The sequence below is a fragment of the Cyanistes caeruleus genome, chromosome 8, assembly GCF_971803275.1.
Source record: "Cyanistes caeruleus chromosome 8, bCyaCae1.hap1.1, whole genome shotgun sequence".
Lineage (NCBI taxonomy): Eukaryota > Metazoa > Chordata > Aves > Passeriformes > Paridae > Cyanistes > Cyanistes caeruleus.
Window position 1 is genome coordinate 17,814,424 of NC_141708.1, and position 23,190 is coordinate 17,837,613.

General features: G+C 41.7%; 1 protein-coding gene across 2 annotated transcripts in view; it reads left to right on the plus strand.

The window, feature by feature from the left end:
• The first annotated feature begins 2,281 nt into the window (after window positions 1-2,281).
• Window positions 2,282-23,190, plus strand: part of VSTM4 (V-set and transmembrane domain containing 4) — a 32,184-nt gene continuing 11,275 nt past the window's right edge. Inside the window, exons 1-7 of one of the 2 annotated variants that reach the window (XM_086900386.1) lie at window positions 2,283-2,577; window positions 8,069-8,467; window positions 12,045-12,113; window positions 12,902-13,009; window positions 15,510-15,543; window positions 20,507-20,619; window positions 21,445-21,506. In XM_086900386.1, coding sequence (XP_086756512.1) covers window positions 2,523-2,577; window positions 8,069-8,467; window positions 12,045-12,113; window positions 12,902-13,009; window positions 15,510-15,543; window positions 20,507-20,619; window positions 21,445-21,506 — 840 coding nt within the window. In that variant the 5' untranslated portion in view covers window positions 2,283-2,522. Of the gene's footprint in view, window positions 2,578-8,068; window positions 8,468-12,044; window positions 12,114-12,901; window positions 13,010-15,509; window positions 15,544-20,506; window positions 20,620-21,444; window positions 21,507-23,190 lie in introns of both variants that reach the window. The other variant, XM_086900387.1, reaches the window with a different exon arrangement.

Below are 23,190 nucleotides of genomic sequence, written 5' to 3' on the forward strand. Positions count from 1 at the left end.
GATGGGAGGTCAGAAGTTTATGTTTGTCCACAGCTCACTAGCCTGACTAGTGCTGTCTGGCCCATGAGTATATCCTAAGAGATTGGCACAGTGTAGATTTACTCAGGTGTGTTAGGTGTTGGGTTGCCTGATGAGTGCTGTTGTCAGTACAATTCAGAGAGAACAAGAGAGAGACCTGTACACAGATCTACAGGTCCTGTTCTAGCTGTGCAAAGAAAAGCTCTCCCTTAGCAAAAAACCTAAAAGGGCAGAATCACCTGAGCTCATTTATGCAATGACAAGTAAAAAAGAGTTTCAGCCTAGACCACTTTTAAAAGTAACCTTTGGAAATTTAGAATAAATATCCCTTTAAGAATAAGAATTACTTTTTATGTTGCTGAAGAATTTTCAAGACAGAGTAGTAAAAGTGGTTCTACACAAAAGACAGAGGGAATTGTCAAATGTACAGAGATCACAAGCTCAAAACAGAAAGTATGTTTTCAGTAAACTGTCAGGCATGAGATATTTCAGAAGTCCAGATGTGCCTTTGACTCTTCTTCTGTCTATCACAAGCACATACATTATATAAAGCCTTCTCCCCAGTTAAATGATCTTGTTCTGTCCCAAAGCTTGTTAGGGTTCTTGATGCAATTAAAGGAACTGTTGGTGCAAACACGAATGGGGATTTCTGACAAACAAAAAACATTGATACTGATTTTCTCAGTACATCTTTCAGCTCCGTAGGGCCCACTCACTCATGTGAGATCCTAGGCAGCCCTTACTGATGTCTTTACAGCAGTATTTTGTAAGCACCATTAAAAGATTAGTAGGCTGAAGGAATTTATGAAACATGGAGAGAAGCAGTAATGAGTCTAGCAAAATTATATGAGAAGTTTTAAGATGTCCATCCAGCCTAATATCATCTCTCAAGCAGTGGGAAGGAGTAGATGCTTGGGAAGGGTAAGCAAAATCAGTCATCCCTGGTTTCCTCTCTTATAGTTGCCCAAGGACTTCCTGAAATGGAGTTTCCATCAGGACCATCGAGTTATATAATTGCTGGTAGAATGTTTTTGGTGAGTTTGTCTGTTTGTTTTTGAATTAGCTAATCTCTGATAGGATGTCCCTTTGCTGTGTTAAAGGAGTAGATTTGAATCTACAAGTTTTAATTACCTCCACAGGCAGTATAAATTTTAAAAACTTCTTCTGCTTCCTCAAGTCTGCTGATCACCCTGTGCATAATCCAGACCTGTCACTCTCTTGTGAGAAGTGTTTGCTGAATGGACACAAAAGTCTCTTCCTAGAGGAAGAAAATTACAAGATTTTAAAGGCAGTTTTCAGTCTCATAAAGATCAGATTTAGCACATGCTAAATTATCTGTGATGCTTAAAAGCAGACATGTATTATCCTGTCTAAGTGATTACTAAGAGAGGGGTGGAGTAGTTAAATCTGTACTAATTGCCCTATCCAGGGAAGCAGGAATGCCAATGTGTTTGTATCATCCATACTTCATGCAACCTGAATATATAACCCATCATACCTGCTGGCAGAAGTATTAAATCCATTTCTGGGGAGATTTGTAGTGATTTCAAGTGATAAACACCTCAGAAGGGGCACAGGGGAAAGGCAGGAATGGACTGCAAGGTGCCAAATTCCCTTGTACATTCTGGCCTAGCACTGAAGTACCACTGGTGAAGACAAGGACAGTAACCTTGGGGTGATGCACCTTCAGCTACTATATAAATTAATTCAGGATGGTTTTAGAGAGGTTGATTGTCAGTGATCAGTAGGTGCTGTCACAGCAGAGGGCAAACATCAGAGCACTGTATGCAATGCCTTTGCACAGGTGTCCTAAGTGCCTACAGCATTCATCCCCATGCCTGCTGATGGGCTACTCCTGCCTGCCAGACCTCCTTGTCCCCAGGCTGCCACCACCTGAACCCACGGGACGGGAGATAATGTTAACTAGAACTGCCAGGGAGTGGTGGTGCTGTTCCAGTTATGGAATGGGATAAGTGGAACAGCCATGAGGACCTTCAAAATTGCCAACACATCCAGGACACCTGAGAGGATGCCTAATACAACCTACCCCACAGCCTCCATCTGCCGGGCTGCCTCACCTGCTCGTACAGACAGAGGTTTTCTGTACTCGGGGAGGGAAGGAATTTCTCATTTCCCATCGACACAGACCCGCGTCCTTTGGGCAAGGGGTGCGTGTGCGCAGAGAGGATCGCGGAAGATAGAGATGGAGCATCCCTGTCTAGCCCTAATGCCACCCTACAGGCATGGTGCGCACAGAAACGACAGGGAGAGAAGAAGCGGAGTTAAAGGGGGGCAGGACGCTGGGCAACGCGAAGGAGTAGGGAGGGAAGGAAGAAAGCGGGAAAAAAAAAAAAAAAAGAAAGAAAAAAAGGAGGAGAAAGGGGAGGAGATGAAAAGCAAGGGGAGAAGGGAGGACCGGGCGGGGAGGAGGCGAGAGGCCGGGGAGGAGAGGAGGGAAGCAGCTCGGCAGAGGGGGACGGACGGGACGCGGCGCCCCGCGGGCCATGCGCCTCCTGGCTACGGCGCTGGCCGCCCTGCTGGCCACGGCCTCGGCCCCAGGTAAGCGGCACCGTGGGGCCAGCGCCCAGCGGGACCCGACCCCTCCCCTGGGCCTCCTCCTCGGGCAGCCCCCGGCTCGGGCAGCCCCCCGCCGGGCAGTGCCGAGCGGGTCCGGTTCCCTCAGCGGGCCGGTTCCCTCAGCGGTCCGTGTCCCTCAGCGGGTCCGGTTCCCTCAGCGGTCCGTGTCCCTCAGCGGGTCCGGGTCCCTCAGCGGGCCGGTTCCCTCAGCGGTCCGTGTCCCTCAGCGGGTCCGTGTCCCTCAGCGGTCCGTGTCCCTCAGCGGGTCCGGGTCCCTCAGCGGGCCGGGTCCCTCAGCGGTCCGTGTCCCTCAGCGGGCCGGGTCCCTCAGCGGGCCGGGTCCCTCAGCGCCGCGCTCGGGCCGGACGGGCGCTGGGCCGGAGCTCGGGGCAGGCACCCGGGGAGCCCCTCCGGCCGCCCGGTCCCGGCCCCGCTCCGCCGGCCCTGCCCCGGCTCCCCGCAGCAGCTTCTTCACAGCTGTCGGGTCCTTTCTAGAAAAGTAAGCCCTTCCCATGCAAGTTCATGGAAATAGGTCCTCGGCCGTCTTCTGTGCCAGGCAAAGCCGAAGCAAAGGGAGATTTGGGATTGCTTTTTCCGCAGGTGCCCCGATCCTGCATCAGGTGGAAATGGAACCTGTGGGTCACTTGTAAAAAGCGTCCTCCCTTTAAGACCTTTATACCTCCAAAAAAGAGGTATATTGGACAGCGCTGTGTGTCCTGAAGCTGCAGAACAGACCCAGAGTCGAGATCTGAACTTCCAGGTGCAGTGGGCTCATAGGAGTGAGGATGCCTAGCTCATTCAAGGCTGATGAAAGAGTCGAATTCGAACTCCACTGCAGAAGGGCAGGAGATGGTGGAGGCAGAGTTTTGGTTCAAGTACATCATTGGTCAGTGCAGAAGCTTTCTCTGAGGGGCAGCCTCCGACTTGTGAAACTTGCAGACAGGTCTGTTCAACTGCAAGCAGCTGGTTGTGTTTTGGTGCTCTTGCTAGCCAGCTCCTAATTATTTTCATTTAAACAAAGAGCTTTGCTTCTTCCTGACTCATCTGCTCTTTTTAACTGTAAAGAAATCAAACTAAAGCAGGCTTTGACAGTAGCATTGATTCACTGAACAAACTACAGCACAGATAAAAGCCATCCCTTTATATGCTTCTGGTCGTGCAAAGCTGAGATCAGAAGGTAGCCACCCTAGTCGCATGCCCCTCTAGTCCCCCAGATATCCCAGCCCCCAGCTGTCAGTTCTTGCAGCACTGGAGTTTGGGGTGTGGATTCTGCCCATCGTCTCCGTGGAGGAGGGAAGAGAGGCCCGAGTACAACACTGAACCTGGGCTGTGAGCAGTTGTGCACAGGAACAGCTCCACTCTGATCTCAACTGATCTAACTGGGGCTCTCCCACAAAACCACAGCCATGCTGGAACTGCTCACCACATGTAAGGACCCAGTGGCCACTGTAAGTCCTTTGGCACTGTTCCAGCACAGACAGAGGGAAGAGGTCCTGTCATAAACAAGATTCTGGGTGCTAGAAGTATAGTTTGGTACTCCTGACAGTGCTGTCAAAGTGTTTTGTTGTGTAATATGGCAGACAGCAAAGTTTAAATCTGGCTAATTCTTGGGCTTGAACTGGTGTAAGCAGAAGTGAGCTATTTTCAAAGTGGGATTTTTTAAAACAGAGCTTAGGCAGCAGTCACCTTCCCAGTCTCCGCAAAGGCTACTGACAGATGCTGGTGGAACAAACCAGAGAAGCACACAGCTAAAATGTAGGGATGGGAGCAACTCAGCAAGCTTATTGCAAAAAGGAGAGAAGTTTGATGGTTAAGCACACTGCAAATAAATGACCGAGTCTCTGACTCTCTCTCCTCCCCCTTTCTATAAATAATTTCCCTTTTCAAGCAGAAATAAGACTGAAACTCTTGTGGTGAGCTCCACCTGAGCAGCTACATCGTACTATGCTGGGAAGGCAGAAGAAGATAAACAGTGATTCCTCACTTCAAACAGCAATCTGAAGTCTAGAAATTCAGTGCTATGTTGGCACACAAGCCTGCTCTTAAGTTGTGAAATCTCCTCCTCTTGGCAAGGAGCCCATTACAAGGGTAAACCTCATGTTGGGGCTGACCAGTGCCTGGTAAAGACAGGAGGAACATGTCCACTAGTGTCTGAGAGCCTTGAATGAGGGTTTTCCTTTCCACATAGAAGGAGGTAAATGAACTCTTTCCTTCAAAATCCACTGTTCCTTGTCCAGTGGCAGTAGGAGGATAAAGTCAAATGGATACTGTTTTTCTGCTTTATATAAAGCATCACCCAAACCTGTTCAACGTGAGCTGATACCATGATAAAAGCAGAATGAGATTTCCAAAACTCTCACCATTGCTGTACTTGTGCAGCTGCACCAATGGGAGCCACAGAAGGAAGATGAGGAGATAGGTTCCCATTGATCAGAAATATGAAGGATGCAAAATTTGATATGTCCCTATAAAAAGGCATGTCCCCAGAGGAAAAGTAGAAGCCTTAGGTATAATATAACCAATAATGTTTGTATGAATGTGAACAGCTAGAAAGGGATCAGAGTCTCTATGTACAATGCTGCTTTATGTTCTAACAGAGGCTTCCATCATCACCATATCTGACTTCCTCTGTATTTTCTCCTGGGTACTTCTTGGCACTATGTTCTGCCTAATTTGGAATTAAGCACTGAGTTTTTTGCCTTGTATTTTGAGACTCTATTTCACTATTACTCCTAGCCAGATTTTTCAAAAAAGATGTTCACATGTCAGGAAAATGACATAATTGTTTTTCTTCACAGTTTTCACGACATGTTCATAATTTCAGTAGAAAAAAAAAAAATCTCTGTTTTTCACGTACCCAAACCATAATTTTATAAATTATTTATTAAACCTTTATTGCCTAAGTACATTTGAGGACCCCAAAAAGTGTTGAAAATCTCAAAGTTAATCCTTATTTACTAAGCAACACAACCTTCAAAATTTAATCTTATTTTGCTGGCAGAGACAGCCGTTTACTGGTTTCCCTTCTGCCAGTAAAACACCAAGGCCAGTAAGTCCACAGAGTAATAACTGAAGTTTCATGCCTAGAAAGCTTTTGGTGGGATTCAGCCTTCATTTTAAATTTCAAAGTCCTGTGCTACTTATGCTTTCTACAATCCAAAATAACCTTTCTTTGGCATTTACGTGAATTGCAGACACAAACATAACACACAAATAACTTTATCAATAACCTCATCCACACTTAGCTGTAGTTTCTTCAAGATTTTTTTTTAAAAAAGCCAAACTCTTCTATATATGAAATATTTTCTCCATAACAAGAAAGTGATGTCTACTTGGAATAAACATGCAATTCATTAGAGATTTTTACTGACGTGGCACAAAATAATTTTTCATACTATTAATTTTCAGAATTCTTCTCAAACAGTTGCATTACTACTTTAATTTAAGTGGATTTGCTGTAAGTAAGGTGATATAATTCACCGCTTCATTTCACTGCTTCACTGGGACTATAAAACCAGTGTCTCTGTCTCCAGAACTCCTTCAGAAATAGAATGGGAATACTTTACTTGCTTATTTTGAAGATAAATATATGTTTGTGTTTCAGGAGCTGATGTCAGACAATAGTCTCTGCCAAAATGCTCATCCCCTTTGTTAAAATGTTCCTTGCTGATGTGCTAGAAAAGTGTCCAGAAATGAAAAAATCATTCTCCCAGAGTTGCAATTCTCATTAGTATTTGAGTGCAGTACGGTATTCACATAACAGGAAGTTCACAGTTTAGAGGACATTTCATGCTTTGCAGATTCATTGCAGGGAGTGCTTGCTCACTGCTGGAATATGGTTCTCTCTCTAGTGGATGCCCTCAGACTGGTGGATTACACATCACAAGTCATTTAGGGAACACATTGCCACAATACACCATTGGTCAAAAATAGATCACTCTCTGATATGACTAATCAGGACGTTCTTAATGTGCAGTAGGAAGGGAATAAAATGAGTCTTGAGTCCCATGCCTCAGAAAACCAGTCCAGTATAAATCAGTTAGGTCAGGAAAGAGAAATCTTCCTCTAATGAACAGCTATGGACACTTTTTTCAGTCTTCACCTATACTGGCTATTATTAGAAGTAAAGCTAAGAGACAAAGACCTGGTCTATGTGATGGTATAGGATGAAGAACATTAAAGACAAGAATCAGAAATTATTGGAACAATGGAATGATCATTTGTCCCAATACAATCTCATGTCATATTTTGTCAAGCAAATAATGTCAGATAAACTTGAATTTGTAGTCAGAAAAACTAGTCTGCTGGATTTAACCCAGGTTTGAGATGACCATTTGATTATGACAAGGAGAATATTACTTAAAATAGAGAACACGGGGAACTGTAGGATATAGAGAATTCAGTGGTCTTCCAGGGATAATCCAGGGAACAGTATGATGTAAGGTCTGCACAAATAATGTCTAAAAGAAGTAGACAGGAGCATGCACATTGAAATTGTAGCTTTATTAAATTAGCATAAGACAAGGACAGCACATAGGAAAAACTGAGGATGGGTAACAGAAGTGGAGCAGAAATTAGTACAGCAAAGTCGCATTCTTGGGGATTAGTAAGAATTTCTTGATACACTGTTAACTGAACCACAAATGACAAAGAAGGGAAAACACACAAGTATGCTATTTATTTATAATCTGAAATATAATCACATATAAAATTATTACGAAAAAGGACAAGATAATTCTGGGATATACCAGGCAAGTTATATCCTAGTCAAATCTGAGAAGTACTGTGAGTATTCCACAGGACATTGGAGAACTTCTTTCCAGATACTGTCTGTGTCTGCAGTCAATTACAGGAAAAAAAAAAAATTAATTACAATCAAACCCAAAATTTAAACTGTGACCAATACAGAGAAGGGCTGTTAGGGTCAATAGGGAAGACACTACTTTACTAGAGGATGCTAACAGAGTTTGTCTTCTTTAGTGCAACAAAACGAAGGCTGAGGCCAGACAATTGCTTTGTATATGGGGTCAGGAAGCAAGATCTAGAGAAGAAAATGCTATTTTAAGCTTAAAGCTGGGACAGGAACAAATGAGCATAAACTGGCTATTGAAACCATTTAGGCTGGAAGTCCTAAGAAGGATTCAATCCATCAGAAGATCTGGTCACAGAACATCTTTCCAAAACTGTTCACACTGATAAAAGATTACATAAAGTTGGTCCTGTGATGACTGCAAGGTCTGCATGTCAGCTCTAAGTTACTGATTAGTGACAGAAACAAGAGTCTGTGAGCAGACTCACCTGAAGGAGGGCCTCGTGCCATAAGAGAGGCAGATGATGTCAGGTTCTACAAGGTCATTAAATTGCTGTGCACAAAACAGATACCATCAGTCTACCTGGGCTTGCACGCTGGGACAGATTGTGGTGCTGTTGTGCCAGTAAAGAGGATTCTCACTATCTTTTCTTTCCTTTACAGATGCTTGTGAGGCTTTAAATGTGACAGTCTCTCCTGGACCAAGAGTGCAATTCTCTGAGGGAGATAATGCTACTCTTTACTGTCACATTTCTCAAAAGAGAAAGACAGACAATTTGCTGGCTGTGCGGTGGGTCTTCGCTGCATCACCTACCCAGGAGCATCTGATGATCAAAATGACAAAGTTTGGATCTGTCCAGTATTATGGAAATTACAGTCAGCGTTTTCACAAGCAAAGACTTCATCTTCTTAAAGAGAATCATGGAACTCTGTACAAATTTCTTATTTTAAGCCTCCAGCAAACAGATCAAGGACATTATATATGCAAAGTACAGGAAATTGGCAAACACAGAAATAAGTGGACAGCATGGTCAAATGGTACAGCAGCCACTGAAATAAGAGGTGAGAGATTACTGATCTCAAGTCTATAATTTCTTGTTCTGTGATGCCTTTCTTATTTCTTATAAATTCATCCATAAGACATTTGAACTTAGATTATGTTTTGCCTCTCTCTTGGTGTTTGCTTTGCTCTCAGTTCTTGTCTAGCAGCATTTGGTAAGTAGCACTTCCACTATTACTTCAGTATTTTTGTTTAGACCACTTGCAGCCAGAAAGCAGAGCTAGAAAAGCAATGACCAGCCTGCTGGTACTGAACTTTGAATAAAGTTACCAGCAACAAGTGGCAGAGAGAAACCAAGTTGAAAACAAGCCATCACTTTGGGATGGATTAGCTCAAATTTTATGCCACCACACCCACACTTTCAGAGATGAGTGAAGATGGATTTTGAGAACAGACTCCTTTGAAGAGGTGGTTTTGCTTAGCAGCTGTGCCATCAGTGCTAGCTGGCAAACTACCCCCCTGCTTGTGTCTTTATAGACAGAAAAGTTTATTTCTCACAGGGACAACTCTGAAGATAATGCCAGAAGGTAGTGTAGAGTCTTTTCTCTTTCAATGATGTAAGTTCCTAAATGCCTGTAGTGAAACATAAGGATTTGTCCAGAGTTCTTGGAGAAGGAATGGAATGTTCCAAGTAAGTGGCAGCAAAAAGAAAAAGCAGTATAAAATATTGTCATGCCACCTGTCACACACCTCCTCAGAAAGAGACACTACACATCTTTCTTAGCTTCTCACACTCTTGCTAATTTTAACACTGAAACTTCTCATTACTTGTTACAGCTAATCTATGGAGTTCAGATCAATAAAGTTGAATTGAAAAGAAGGAAAACTGTAATTTTTCAGTCCAATCCTTAAATAATATTTTTCCCCAGATTTCTAGTATGAGTCATGAATATATAATCAGAATAGAGATTTGAGACCTCATGACTTCTTCATTTTCACACTGTCTGCTCAGCTGTATTGTTGCTCTCCACTTCAAATGACCCAAAGCAGAGCAGGAAACCTGAGGCAAGGGAGGAAGGCTGGCCAGCCTGTAGAGAGTTGTAGACACCCTGTGGGGATCTGAGGCAAACACCACAACCACCTTGGCCCCTTAAAAGCATATTTATTCTAACTCAAAATCCAGATTAAAGATACCAAAAGATACCTGAAATATTGCATATCTTTAAATGCCTTAGCAACGGTTTTACCACTTAAAGCCTCATGACTGGAAACAAAGGACCACCTTTGCTAGAATAATGCACCCTGAGTGTACAGTACTTGCTGCATTTGAGAGGGAAGGTTACTCTTTTCCAAGTACTGGTAAAGTTTCCAGTTTTCCCAACAGTAACACTTGGACTTTTCAAGGAAATTTTATTCCAAACACATTTTGTCTTTTATATTATGATCAGTTACACTTTTTATTGCAAAGGGATTTACTTATATTACAGTTAGACCCAGGATGCAACAAAAGGAGCAATACAAATTGCCTGAAGCATTTGGATACTTAAGTTGTACTGCTTGTGCTTTATCAAATAAGGTAGCAGAGTTCCATCACATCACTGTTGTTGTGTTGCCTAACATTTTGTTACATTTTGAATTTTGCCCAAATTCAAAATAGTATCTTTATGCTAAAGCACCAGGCAAATTTCTTAAAACTTTGCCCATTAAGCAGAGGCAGAAATAGAACAGTCCTTTATTTTTTATTATTTATTCACACAGGAAGAGGAGCTTACTGTGCAAGACACAGATTTTTAGGGAGAAAAGGATATTTCTGCTTCTTTAAAATATGACTTGATCTTGAAGCAAGTTGACAGCTGGATCTGTAGTATCTACTGCTATTCATTTATATTCAGATTTTGTTATTCGCTAGCAAGTTTGTTCGTGTAAATTTGCACAGGCCATTAAAAAGTTTCAAATACATTTTGTTGCAACACAAATTTGTACAAATACACATACTGGACTTACAGAAAAATTAATTGAGTTACAGGCTATAATTCCTTATTGTGTAATGATGACAGTTAAATTTTAGCTACATATCTGGCTTCTTCTTTAGGGAAAAAATACATTTCTTTGGAAAAGAAGCCCTGTTGTGGAGATGGAGTCCTAACAGTTTCTGTTCCTGCACTCATGTCAACTACAGCAACTCTGTAGTGCTTTCAGAAGGTCCACCTGAAATTTGAACTGTTGCAGTTTGCCCCTTTCAGTGTTGTGAATACAAGACATCAGATAGCATTTATAAGAAGGCTACTGTTATATCTTGTTAGTAAAACCAAGAAAAATCCATGTGCCAATGTTGCCAAGAAGTGTCTCCTAATCAAGCCATGCAGTGTCTGCTGTCAAAGATAAGGTCACTCTTTTCTCCTTCTCCCATATTCTCATTAAAAGCATCTCCTTCTTTCCTGGGCTTCAGTGTCATCAATATCAGCCTAAAACCAAGTTAATTATAGGAGAGAATACACCAAAAAACTAGTTTATCAGAGACAAAAAAAAAAAAAATCAGTAAAATGGTTCTTCTACTCCCTATCAGAAAACTCAAAATAATCAGTATTCTTCTCAGAACAGTATTCAGCACCCCAAAAACATCATTTATAATCAGGCAATCCCTCATGATACTGTACATCTCTTAGGAGGAGCAATACATGTTCCAAATGGTTTACAGTCCAGGAGAAGAGACTACTTATAGGAGGACAAACATAGAAAATTAGGCAGTCCAACTATAATCCCATGGCATGGACCACAAAAACAAGTAGATGATCACAACAATCTGTCTTGTTGGGAAGTTTATTTATGAAAATTTCCCATAGAAGAAGGTCTGAGTTCTTAAGTATTAGTTGCATGTGGTATTTTCTAATAGTAAAAATGTTGCAAGATATAGGAATCCAAGATTATTTTTTTCCCCAAATGAACAAAAGCCTTTTTTTCAGGGAAGTTATCATGAAATACTTGCCAAAACTCTGCACATGTGGTGCTTCCATGTAACAAATGAGTAATTTGTTAAAATATTCAGGACGAGCTTCCCATCGCAACTGAAGAGATTTCATTAGTCCTGAAAGCTGTATATCCATTGATCTAGCTCCACACTTCACATCCCTGCAGGGCACTCTTTAAGGAATTCCTTTGCCAGTAAGATACTTGTTCTCTGATGATTTGCCACAAGAAGCTCTCTTGGAGGTTCAGACCTCACTGGCAATCTGGAGGACATTACCAGACTCCCATTTCATTGCAGGGATTGCTAGAGGAAGAAAAATCATGGAATTGGCATAAGTGACATCATCTAATCTGATGTCATAAAAAGTGTCAGCATGCATAAACAATCTGGCTGAGGAGAGAAGAGGGGGTTTTGAACAATGTTTCAGCAGTCAGAGAATTTGGATTCTGGTTCTAGGATGTACAGCTGTTATGATATTGACAGTCATGCATCCTCCTGAAACAGAGAGGACAATTCTGTGCAGCTGAACTGTTTCATCAAAAGGCAATTGGATGAAGCAAGGTCTTGGGGCACTGAAGTCTAAGGCAGAACACATTTACTTCAAGAGGTTCAAACTTTTTATGCCACATATTTTCCAATTTTTGTCATGTCTTCTTTTTTTTTTTTTCCAGTGATTTCATCAAAATCTTCTGATCATCCCACTTTCAAGAAAAACCATGAAGCTTGGAAGTTTTTTGAAGGTAAAGACACATCTAACTGCTACTGTTTTTATACATGCTGTTAGTTTAGTCCAATGGATGGGACAACTAAAGTGCCCCAAATCAGGACCAATTTTGCTAGTTCTGTGAAAACCCAGCCTTCCCTGAGAAATCATCCCAAAAAGTACAAGGGGTACTGGGAAAAAAAGAATGGAAGAGTCCAGCTTCAGTTTCTCATTTGTCTGTTATGGCAAATTGAAAAATAACCGCTGGAAATAAATCACAACACCTTAACAAAAGCCGTGAAGGGAGACTTAGGCTGTAGTTTGAAAAAGAAAAAATAATCATATAAAAATTTCAAGCCAGTGCTGCCAGCAGAAAAAGCAATTGCAGACTTTCTTCCTTCTTCCTCAGTCACTCAGCACTCTCCCCACTTGTTTCATCATTTGTGTGTTTGTTTGTTTCCTTTTGTTACACACACAAAAAATAGGTACAGTTGTTTGAGCTGGGAAATAACCCAACTGAAGTCCTTTTGGGTTTTGAGTTGTTGCTCAAAAAATCCCCAAACCCTAAACCAGTTCTTTGTTTTCTCCTGAAAGTCTCAACTCATAAGTGCAGTTACATGTATTTGCATTTATGCAGACTTCAATCAAATTTTAAACTGAGCAGGATACTATAGGTAAGTTTCAGGAGGATTAAACTGTTTCTGAACTGTTACACTAAATCCTTTGGCCAGAGTCTGTTTAGATCTTGTAGATGTAACTTTTTTCTGCCCTATCATCATGAAGCATCAGCTGCAACACTGACCATCATCTATGCTTGGGTTTCAGATCTGTACGTGTATGCAGTGTTTGTGTGTTCCATAGGAATCATCAGTGTCCTCCTTTTTACACTTGTCATTCTCTGTCAGTCACTTCTGAACAAGAAGAGATCCACAGGTGAGCAAATTGCCATTCCTCATGACTACAAAGCCCTTGACAAGAAGTGGGGCAGGGGGAGGGGAAAAGAAAATGCAGAGAAAGCAGGAAAAATAAATATTTCCTTGCCTTGATTGTTATTTCAGATAAGATTGGTAGAAAGAAAAAAATTCTGCCAGCCAAATTAGAACAAAGACATTTTATTTCCTTTAAATAGGAAGGAAATAAAACTTTAAATTTGCTCTGGACTTTTCAAAAATCTTTTGCCTTTGCACAAACATAAGTTGAAGGTAGTTGGAACTTCTTTCAAGGGAGACCAAGTGCTGAATTATTAAGTTCAAATCTGACCAGAAGCTAAAATTTTGCATGATTCATATTTCTCCAAACATGTAGAAGGGTTTCAAAGCAGTCTTAACTCTGGTATTTTATTCTCCTTTCTTGAATAGCTGTCAATATTCCTGGGAATTTGAGGGGTTTTATTAGCACTCTCTCACTTGCAGTATTTTCTGAAACAAAAGCATAATTTCAATGTTCACATCTGTCTTTTCAGAATAATATTTCAAGATCAAGGGTTACTATTTCATTCTTTGCCTCAGAGGTTGCATCAAAGCCGTGTTGTTGTAAACAGAAGTGCTATTTCAGATCTGTGGGGTAACAGTGGAGGCTCTACTTTCATTTCAGTTTAAAAGGGGTTTATTTGGAGACCTCACACAAGCTGCAAGGATGAGACAGCAGCACACTTAGCAGCCTCCATGTCGGAGGAGAGTGTAGGGACCACCTTTGAACAGAAGCTTTCCAAAGGAGTTTGGTTAGTGCCTTGCTTTGTTAATGACAGGAGAGAATCATGACTTTGCTGCCTCTGCATCCTACACAAATCCCACGTAGGAATGAGTGACTCAGATACACAAGTGAGAAGACATGTATGCCAGAAATAGATGTACAGAGAGGCCCTTGCCTGACCACAAACACATTTCAGGCTGTGGCTCCATCTTCCTGGTAGTGCACTTAGCAGAGTAGCTGTGATTCTAACTGCACCCAACAACTCTGCTTGCCAAGAGGAAGGAGCAAGATCGATGTTATTCTTCCTACCCTGTTAAGTGATGACAAAGGTTTTGTGCCAAAGGAGTACCCACACTTAAGTATGTTGGTCATGGTGAGTCACCCTGAAGCCACAAGCACTAGTCTAGTGTGTCCCAGTTTTTCTTGAGCAGACATTGGGTTGGAATTTGGTCTTTTTTGTCAATTTACTGCTGTGAGCATACAAGCAGCTTGAAGGAAAGGTCTATTTACACTGAACCAACACCAGCTAAATAGTGAAATAATATATGATATAGAATAAGGATATACAAAAGAGAAAAAGTAGGTTCTTCTGAGCTGCTAAAGCCATTCTTTGCTACCCAAATATCTGAATATTTGCATGCTTGAAAACATGTCAGCACTGTACATGAGCATTCCCTTAGTCCTGAAGGATCAGGCCTACTCTTCTCCAATACATTTAATAAAGGCCTGACAGGTAGATCAAAGCACTGCCTTGACTGGCTTAAACATTGTCCCTGTGTTAATCCCAGCTCCTGGTGCTCTCAGCACCCATTTCCTTAGGACCAAAATGCACCTCCTAGGAGCTGTAAGGCTCTTTTATAATGGGAGAATTTAGCTAAGTCCAAATATTAAATACCTTCCCATAGAGAGGGGCATAGTCATGTGAGTGCCCCATTGTCTGGTTTTCATGGTCCTTTAAAGAACAGAGAATGAGAAGGGAGGGGCATGTCTGTGTTGCATTCAACTTCACATCATGACCCAGGGATACTCTCTCATCCTTCTGAGATATAAATTGGCAGTAGGTTGACCAGAAGAACCAGAGCCTGTCCTTTAAGAGAGGCGTAGAAGCCACAAAGCCACAAAAGAGCATCTTAATAACCCTGGCTCCTAAAAGGCTGCAGTGGGGGCAGCTGCCCTTACTCGGGACTACTGACTCAAAGGAGTACAAAGTAGGAGGATTTACACAGCTCACACACACAGCTGTCAGAGACAGGATGGTGGCTGGACTGGACCTCTGATGTGATCCCAGAACGATCCCTTTATGCCTATGGCCACAATCTGACTTACACTGGGAACAGCCTGGGCTCCTGAGGGTGAATGGTTTATTTCAGGCTTCTGGAAATAAATACATGCACCACAAGGGAAATAAAAGTCTTCAAAGTAAAATTACTGGCCTGCTGTGCTTTTCCTTAGCAAGCTGTCTTTTGGCTGGGCTGACCACTGGAATGTGTGTTGTCCAGCATTTCCACAGAAGATCTTTGGTGTTGTTTAATACATTCCCCTCTCCCAAGAGCAGCTATGTCTTTGAGTCATACTGCATTTTAAAGCCCAATACAATGTATGGTGACTATCATTAGCTCACCCAATGTAACAACCTGGAAACTCCACCATCTCAGCAGCACAGGTCTGTCTGCAGAGCCCATCTGAAACTCATAAGCTATCATAAGCCACATTTTCTGTCTTTTTTTCTTTTCTTTAACAGTGAAGCATTACCTGGTGAAATGCCCCCAGAACAGGTAGGAGATTACACATCTCTTTACTCTAAACCAAGGTACCAGTTCTGGATTTGTTTTGCTATGCATGCTGAAGAACAGGAATAATGTTTTCAAAATGCTTATGGGAACATAAAGAGCTGCAGATCCCTGACTCATGAATGTGCCTGCTGTGCATGAAAAGGGAGAGCTTTCTGGGCTAGCTGTAGGTCCTGCAGGTATTCCAGTGACCAGCCTCTCCTTGATGCTCTGAATTTCTTTCTGAAGAAGCCTACTTTCATTCTGTGTGGGTTTCCAGAGTTCCCCAGGACCTCATGGGATGGTAATGGCTTAAACTGTCCATGCACATAGAACAAATCACAGTGTTTCCCAGGGATTCCCACACCCAGGAATGGAGTGAGGTTTAAAAGCAGATTTTCAAGGCTCACAGTCTATTCACAGCTGAAGACTCCAAATGATGGGAAAAATTCTTCTGCTGCTGCAGTGTTAATCACTGTCCCTTTAAATACCACCGGCTGCCAAAAGTTTTTGATGGTGTGGCTGTAAAACTGATTTCTATTGTATGATTTTCGTTGTATGTATATTGGACTGGGACTGCAGTAAAAATATATGACAAGTATTTTACAAACAAAAAAGATGAAAGAGGGATGCCTCATAACAACACAGAAGCAGAGCTGTTTCCCAGTTTTCAGTGACAGAAACCATGTGTTTATAGCCTTGCAGTTTAAATCCAATACCTCTCGATATCACATACTCTTTCTCATAATCTCTTTAGACACTAAGGGATTCAATGTCAAATATAGCACACCTAAGATCCTCCAGCAGTGTGATTTTTAGTGCATTCTTGTGGGATTATCATGGTATTCAGTCTAACTGGTACTCAGATGGAAATGAAATCAAAACAAAGCAGCACAGGGTTCAGGAGGGGCCAGTACAACTCAAAACTTTCACATTATTCATGGACAGATCTTTGTTTTGTGACCTTGACCTGCCATTGCACCACCCAAAATTTCAGACGCCTCAGCAGTTTTTCTTTTTTTCCTGTGTGTTTTTGCTTTTCCCCCTTCCTTATTAACTGCTGGGACAAAGTTGGAATTACAAAACACAAACAAAAAAGAATGGGGAGGGGGAAGAAATAAAAGTATATTGGTAGGGAACATAAAAAGAGAAGGAAAATGAGACCAAACTCATGGAGCATGGCAGTCAGATAAAAACCTCATACTACAAACTCTGACTCTCTGGGAATAGGTGATGTAGCAGTGATACTGCAGCAGACACTGAATTTAGGAGGCTGAATAGCAGGGAGAAAAAAAGCCAATGTCATTTCTTCACCATAAAACAGATTCTCTAGAAGTGAAAGAAATGCATGACTCTGTATGGCTGAAAACACAGTTTCATGTATTTCAGTGTGACAAGTTATGCTCATGAAATCCTCGATCACATGAATGCATGCCCGAAGTGCATTAATTCGGGGTTTAAAATTAAATAGCTGTGAAAGTGTTATCAGCATCATAATTGTTATGCTTCACACTTGGTACCATTTACTTTCCATGCTCTGCTCAAAACACAAACCATCACTTCCCTTGAACTCAGTGCGTTTCACCTGCAAATTCCTTGTCTTGGAACTTAATTCAACACACTTAGACCCAAAACCTTCTGTCTAAATATCCATTAGGCCAAACTGATTGACTAATTTGCATTAGATTCTTGCCATTTCAGCCTTGATTAGAGAAGCTCAACTCCAACTCCCTTAGTGATATTTCAAACCCAGAGCAGAATCCAGTTTCAAGATTACATTAATAGTCTGATGTCTAAGAAATGTCTGTATTCCCACTACAGTCATACCTAAGCATGTTAAAATATTTTATGTCAGAATGATGTTTTTACTTTTAATTGGAATCTAAAGCACAATGGGATAAGTGATTTTCCCCAGGTCTCACAAAATGGCCGTGGTAGAAAAGAAAATTAAATCCAGATTTCCTGAGTATAACAAAACAAATATTTAGGTTTTGGTTTGCTACTTGACCAATAACAAATTAAGGAAAAAAGAACTGAGTTGACCAAAACCCATTTTTTTTACCACATTTTAAAAATAACTACCTAAATAAAAGAGTACAGTTATTTTTAGTTTCCCAAACCACCTAATTCCATTTCCTGGTGTTTTCTTTTCTTTAAATACCCCTTTTCATATTATTTTCCTTGTTACTGGATCATTTTGCTAGTTTTCAGATCCAGAAACCCCCAGGAGGTGAAGCTTTGAAAACGGGAACATTTTTTCTGTCTTTTTTATTTGTGTTGGCCTGAACTCTCTAGTCCTTCAGTGACTGTTCTTCTGGAGATAAGTAATTGGAGGTAAATAAAGTGTTTGCCTCAGAAAACTGTCAATCTCTACATCTTGGTTCCACAGTGCCAATCTCACATTACAGGAACAAATTCTGCCACATAGACCAAGAAACAAGAACCCAGCTATCCCTGGCACCTTTACACACAGCTCTCCTGTCTGGAAAATATTCAAGTAACTCCCAGTTCACTCAAGTGAGTTTTTTGTCACCCGTCTGCAGACCTATGACAAGAGAAAATAGCTGACTTAGATGACAACAGGAAAAGTTCCACATTCTAGACTCTAGTAATGATAGCAAAGCCAAAATTGTAGCAGTTTCCCAGGTCTTGTAATAGCCATGACCTCTAGGGAGGTCTCCAGGGAAAGGAGGTTTTCCAGGGAAACTGCTGCCTTGGTTCCATGATGATTACACACCTTCCACAGGTTACTTCTCCAAACCCCTATATTTTTCTTGCTCTCAAAAACTCATTAGATCCTTCAAGAAATGCACAACGTGACACTGTTGAAACAGAAGCCAGGGTGGCTGTAGAAGGAGCTGGAGATAAAAAACCTAACTTTCCTTTAGACATAGAGCAAGACAAGCCCACAAAGAGGCAGTGTTTCGGAGCCAAGGAGACTTTTCTGAGCCTCCTTGTTTGGTTTGAGGAGCTCAGTTCCAAGACAGCAAGTGTAGTTATTGTATCTCCCAGAATTAGTTAACCCTGTGTGGCCCTGGCATTTGAAAGAAACCTGCAAGTCTCAAATACATTTCTTTGTAGCTTCACTTTTCCTGGCAAAGCAGGAATAATAACTCAGCGCAATGAATTGACACTGAGCCTTTTAATATATTGTGCTTAAAGTTATAGCAGAACAACAGCATCTTTAAGCTACACATCTGCCTTAATGACCTTGGATTATTAAACTCAAAAACGTTAAAGAAAAATCATTCCCATCTCCTTGTTGGTAGTCTTTCTTCTTGGTAGTTTGCTGTTTGTACAAAGAAACCAGGCAGAACAGTTTCATTTTCTGCTGGTTTTAAACCATTTTGTCTTGATTTTAGTATAGAAACAAATGGTTGTTGTGGGATAGGTTCGTAGTAGAGCAGCCAGACTTAGAAATGGTTTCAGTCCAACCCTCAGTTTACGTAAGATGTGATTTATTTATAAATCATGAACATATAATATTTTTTAAACACTTTTTAGAAAGTTTGGCAGCAAACCTATGTTTTTTATTGAGTACGTGAAACAGAACTCAAGAAAACCAGCAAACCAGAGTCTTTTTGTAATCCACACAGGTGTAAATTCAGAGTGATTTTACAAATGGTAGTGACATTCATGTGAATTTACAAGTGTGTAAAATGGTAATGCCTGTGATTTTGTTGTTTTTGTGCGGGCAATAGCTGAGACAACTGAACTTTCATGAAGTCTTTGGCCCAGTCTGAATATTTTATTCTGTTAATATAAAGAGAATGTTTCATTATACAGAAGAATCTCGAGAGGAACAGGAGGTTGGGACAAATGGCTTAAAGTTCAGTGGAATAAGTGTTGCCATTGTAATGACTATGGAGACCCAGTTGTGTTCCATGGCGTGGTGGAACCCACAAGAGAGAAGAGAAAGGTCCCCACAACCATACTGCCCTAACCTTTCCCAGGGTGAGCCCAGGGGCAGATGCAGCTGAGCAAGGACTGCTTACCAAGTCACCTCCATCACTGTAGTCATCATAACTAAATGGTTTACACTCTCCTCCCACCCCAGCTGTATGTTAAGATTCCTTTCATTGCCACTTAAGTATTCCCCTTTACCTGCAAGCAGGGAGCCCCTGCAGGATCAGTTACCACTCAGCTGAGCCACAGTGACAGTCACTGCAACCTGACTGCATATCTGAGACCTGAATATTCAAAGCAGGATTTTTGATCTCAGCCTCTGGGAGGTGATAAGGGTAAAAAAGTCCAGCCTTAAAGGATGTTAAACTCTAATAGTCCAAACACAAAAGCTCTCTTGGATAAGAGTCTCTTTACAGTATAACTTGTATTCTTCCCTCACAGCACCTTTTCAGCACAGATGTACTGGAGAATGTCTGAGTCAGAGAGTGGAACACAGCTTCTTGTTTTATATTCCCTGAGCACACTGGCCCCCTTGAAGAAACCAGATTTTGCAGATGTGGGTTTGTGAGCTGTCTGAAGACATGCTGCATGCCCTCCTAGTCTCTCAGCCAATCTTAGCCCAGAATCTGCAATGAAAATTTTGTTTTTCCATACACATCCCATGGGAGCTTATGCAACTATTGTAATCTGTCTGAGCCTCTGACCCTCGAGGACAAGCAGGCAGAAGTTCACCCTGGTGCAGCAGTGGGGTCATACATGCTTTTAAGGAATAGGTACCATGAAATGGGCCTTGTTTAAACCTGACAGTTTGCATTTTCTATGCCAGGATGAGTGAGACTCTTTGCGTTTCTCAGCCATACTATATGGCTTAAAAATTGCGAAACCCAGAGCATTTCCTACCCCTGTAAGAGGTTTCTCATTATATACCCAGATCACAGTCCAGGTCGTTGGGCACAGACTCCCACAAGTGGAAGGTGACATATTTGTATGAACTCACAGGAATAAACTTCCTTTCCCTCCACTGCCTTCATTTCCCCCTCACTTTTGGGCCTGTGCTTTGCAGTTCTGGGGAGACAGTTACCAGTGTGACCAGCATGTCTCCTCTACAGCCTAAGAAGGTAAAGAAAAAGAAAGAAAAAGAGAAACTGGAGCAGCCACCAGCCATCCCGGCAAAAGGTATGAGCACAGAGGTATTTCAAATCCTGAGCACAGCCATGAAGGGACAGCAGAGCATGGGACATCAGGAATCCTGCACTTTGCCACTGTCTCTGCCTGTGAGGTGGCCTGTTCTTGCTCCCACCTGTGGGGGAAGAAGTTCCCAGTAGCTGCTGCTGGGACAGGCTGTCACCTCCCTGCAGCTTTAGCCATTCTGCGATGCTGCTCAATGAGTCCAAGCAGGAGGTCTCAGCTCCCACTAACTAGAGGAGAGAGAGGAACCTCTGCAGCAATATGCACCATGCTCAAAGAGAAGATTAAAGTTGGGCAAGTTGAAATTCCTTGTTGGGGGTATTCCGAGGGAAGCCAGCACATTGCACTCTTTAAAACTGCCAGTGCACTTGGGAAGTGAAGCAACCGGAGCAGATAAAGAAAGACCAACCTCTAGGGGACTTCATTTTCCAAGAGGATTTGCAACTCCAGGGTCAGTCTCACAAATTCTTGGGTGTACTTTCTGAGCCAGTGCTGAGCCAGTGGGAGAGAGGAGGGAAAGGACCTGAACATTTCCTGTTAGGTCACAGATGGTCAGTTCTCAGGGGGTATACTTGCTCTAGCGTTCCCATACAAACAGCATGTCTTGTATATCAGATTCTTTAATCTTACAAATGTTTCTAATTCAAATCATTCATTATGCCTCCTTGTAAAATATGAAATGTGGTTAAACTCAGTAGATGCATTTGCTTCTAATTTGATAATAATGTGTCATTTATAAATTGCTAATGCATATATAAAAATGACAGTGAATGATAGTAATACAAAATGAACCCTTAATATTTATTTTTGTAGCTCCAATTGCCAATAATTTCCCGAAGCCCAAGCTCTTGAAACCTCAAAGAAAATTGATCCTGGTGAGTAATTTTCTATGACATAACTTTCTGCATATTCTTCTCTTTCAATACAAGTGCTGTAATGTTGCCAGAACTCTAGGTTCAGATATTATAAATTACCTTAAAAAATCATACAAGTCCTTTTTTTTAAGTAATAATTTTTCAAGTGAGAAATTATCTTGGTTCTTTTCATTTTGAGGATTATTTTACATCAGATTATGTTTTCACGCTTTCTAACAGTGGTCATGTCTACAAACTTGGCCTGTCCTTAAAGGAAACCTGCTGTTCATTCTCACGTGCTTCTGGCAGCTGGTCTTTTGGGATAACTGCACTGTTCGCATTTCTTTTGAGACTTTTCAAGTGAGAAGTGGGGAGCCTTATACTGTACTTCACTCGTGTAAGTCAGAAATGCCTTGAATTGCAGGAATAAGATGGATATATACATACATATATATATATATATATATATATATAGTTCATACTAAGGAAAAAAACCCCTTCATATAATAGCTTCTCTTGGTTATGAGTTTCTGTTTGAAAAATACCCTTGCAGATACATGCCAGACAAATCAGATGGATGGTGAGATATTTCTTTGCTTTTGTAACAAAGCAGTGCCTGGACAAGACATCCAGTGGTGATAGAGTGACACAGTTTTATACCAACTCACTTCACCTATAGCTGCAGTGGTCTGCTATGCTCCTGCTATGCTCTATGTAGTCAATAGAAAGAGAGAGGAGTTAGAGTCAGAGCCTGATGTTCCTGGTAATTCAGACTACTGCTCTGAGTTGCCTTTTGGGAATCCTTTTTTCCTTCTCTGGCAATAGAGAGATCCCAGAGAGACCAACTCTCTTCACATTAGGTGAAGGTGGGTGCCTAAAATTATGTCACTGGAATAACTCAAATGCCATGTGATGGTTTCACTTTTAGGTGAGGCATAGAACTGGGAACCTTCACACCGATTGTCAGTAAACTGCTTTTTACAACCCTGGATACCTGGGCATAATGCTGGTATTTGAGAAGAGTTCAGCTAATATCTTAGGCAATTTTACTGCTTGAATATGAAGCTTGTACCTCTGCTGGTCCTGCTTGGATTGCCCCTTAGCCAGACTCTGCTCATAGAAGTCAGGCTTTGGTAGAGGCAGAGACTCCATGAAAAAGGCCTTATGTTGACACAGGTAATTGCGGCAGGCCAAAGCTGTGCTAAGAGGACAGAGACACAGATGAGAGCATTTGGAACCAGGGGTGGCTGCCACCCTTTGCCATTGTGTAAATTCCAGTGCCCGGGCACATCACTAGTCTGGCAGTCTTCAGCCCTCTTAGGAAAAGCTTTCACCAGTTAAAGCACTCAGACTCTTCCTATAGCTCAGTAAAGCACATCAACACATGCTGAACTTGAAGGAAATCTGTTTCCAGATACTTTTTCCTTCTGGAATAATTCCAAGGATTGCCCTCAAATAGCTGTTGGCTCTTCCCTTCTTGCTATGCAACGCCAGTCAAGGTCCAAACACTTTGGAGGTGAGCAGGAATAAAGCCTTTTCAAGCAAAGAAATCAGCTTTGTCTCTCCTAGCACAGCTGAGGATCCACACACTGCATGCAGACAGCAAACTCTGTTTTAATGCCTCGCTGTTGGAATTCAGTCTGGCAGCTGTTCCCATATGTTGCTCTCTTCCCTTTCATATTTCACCTCAGAGTGCACCTGGAGA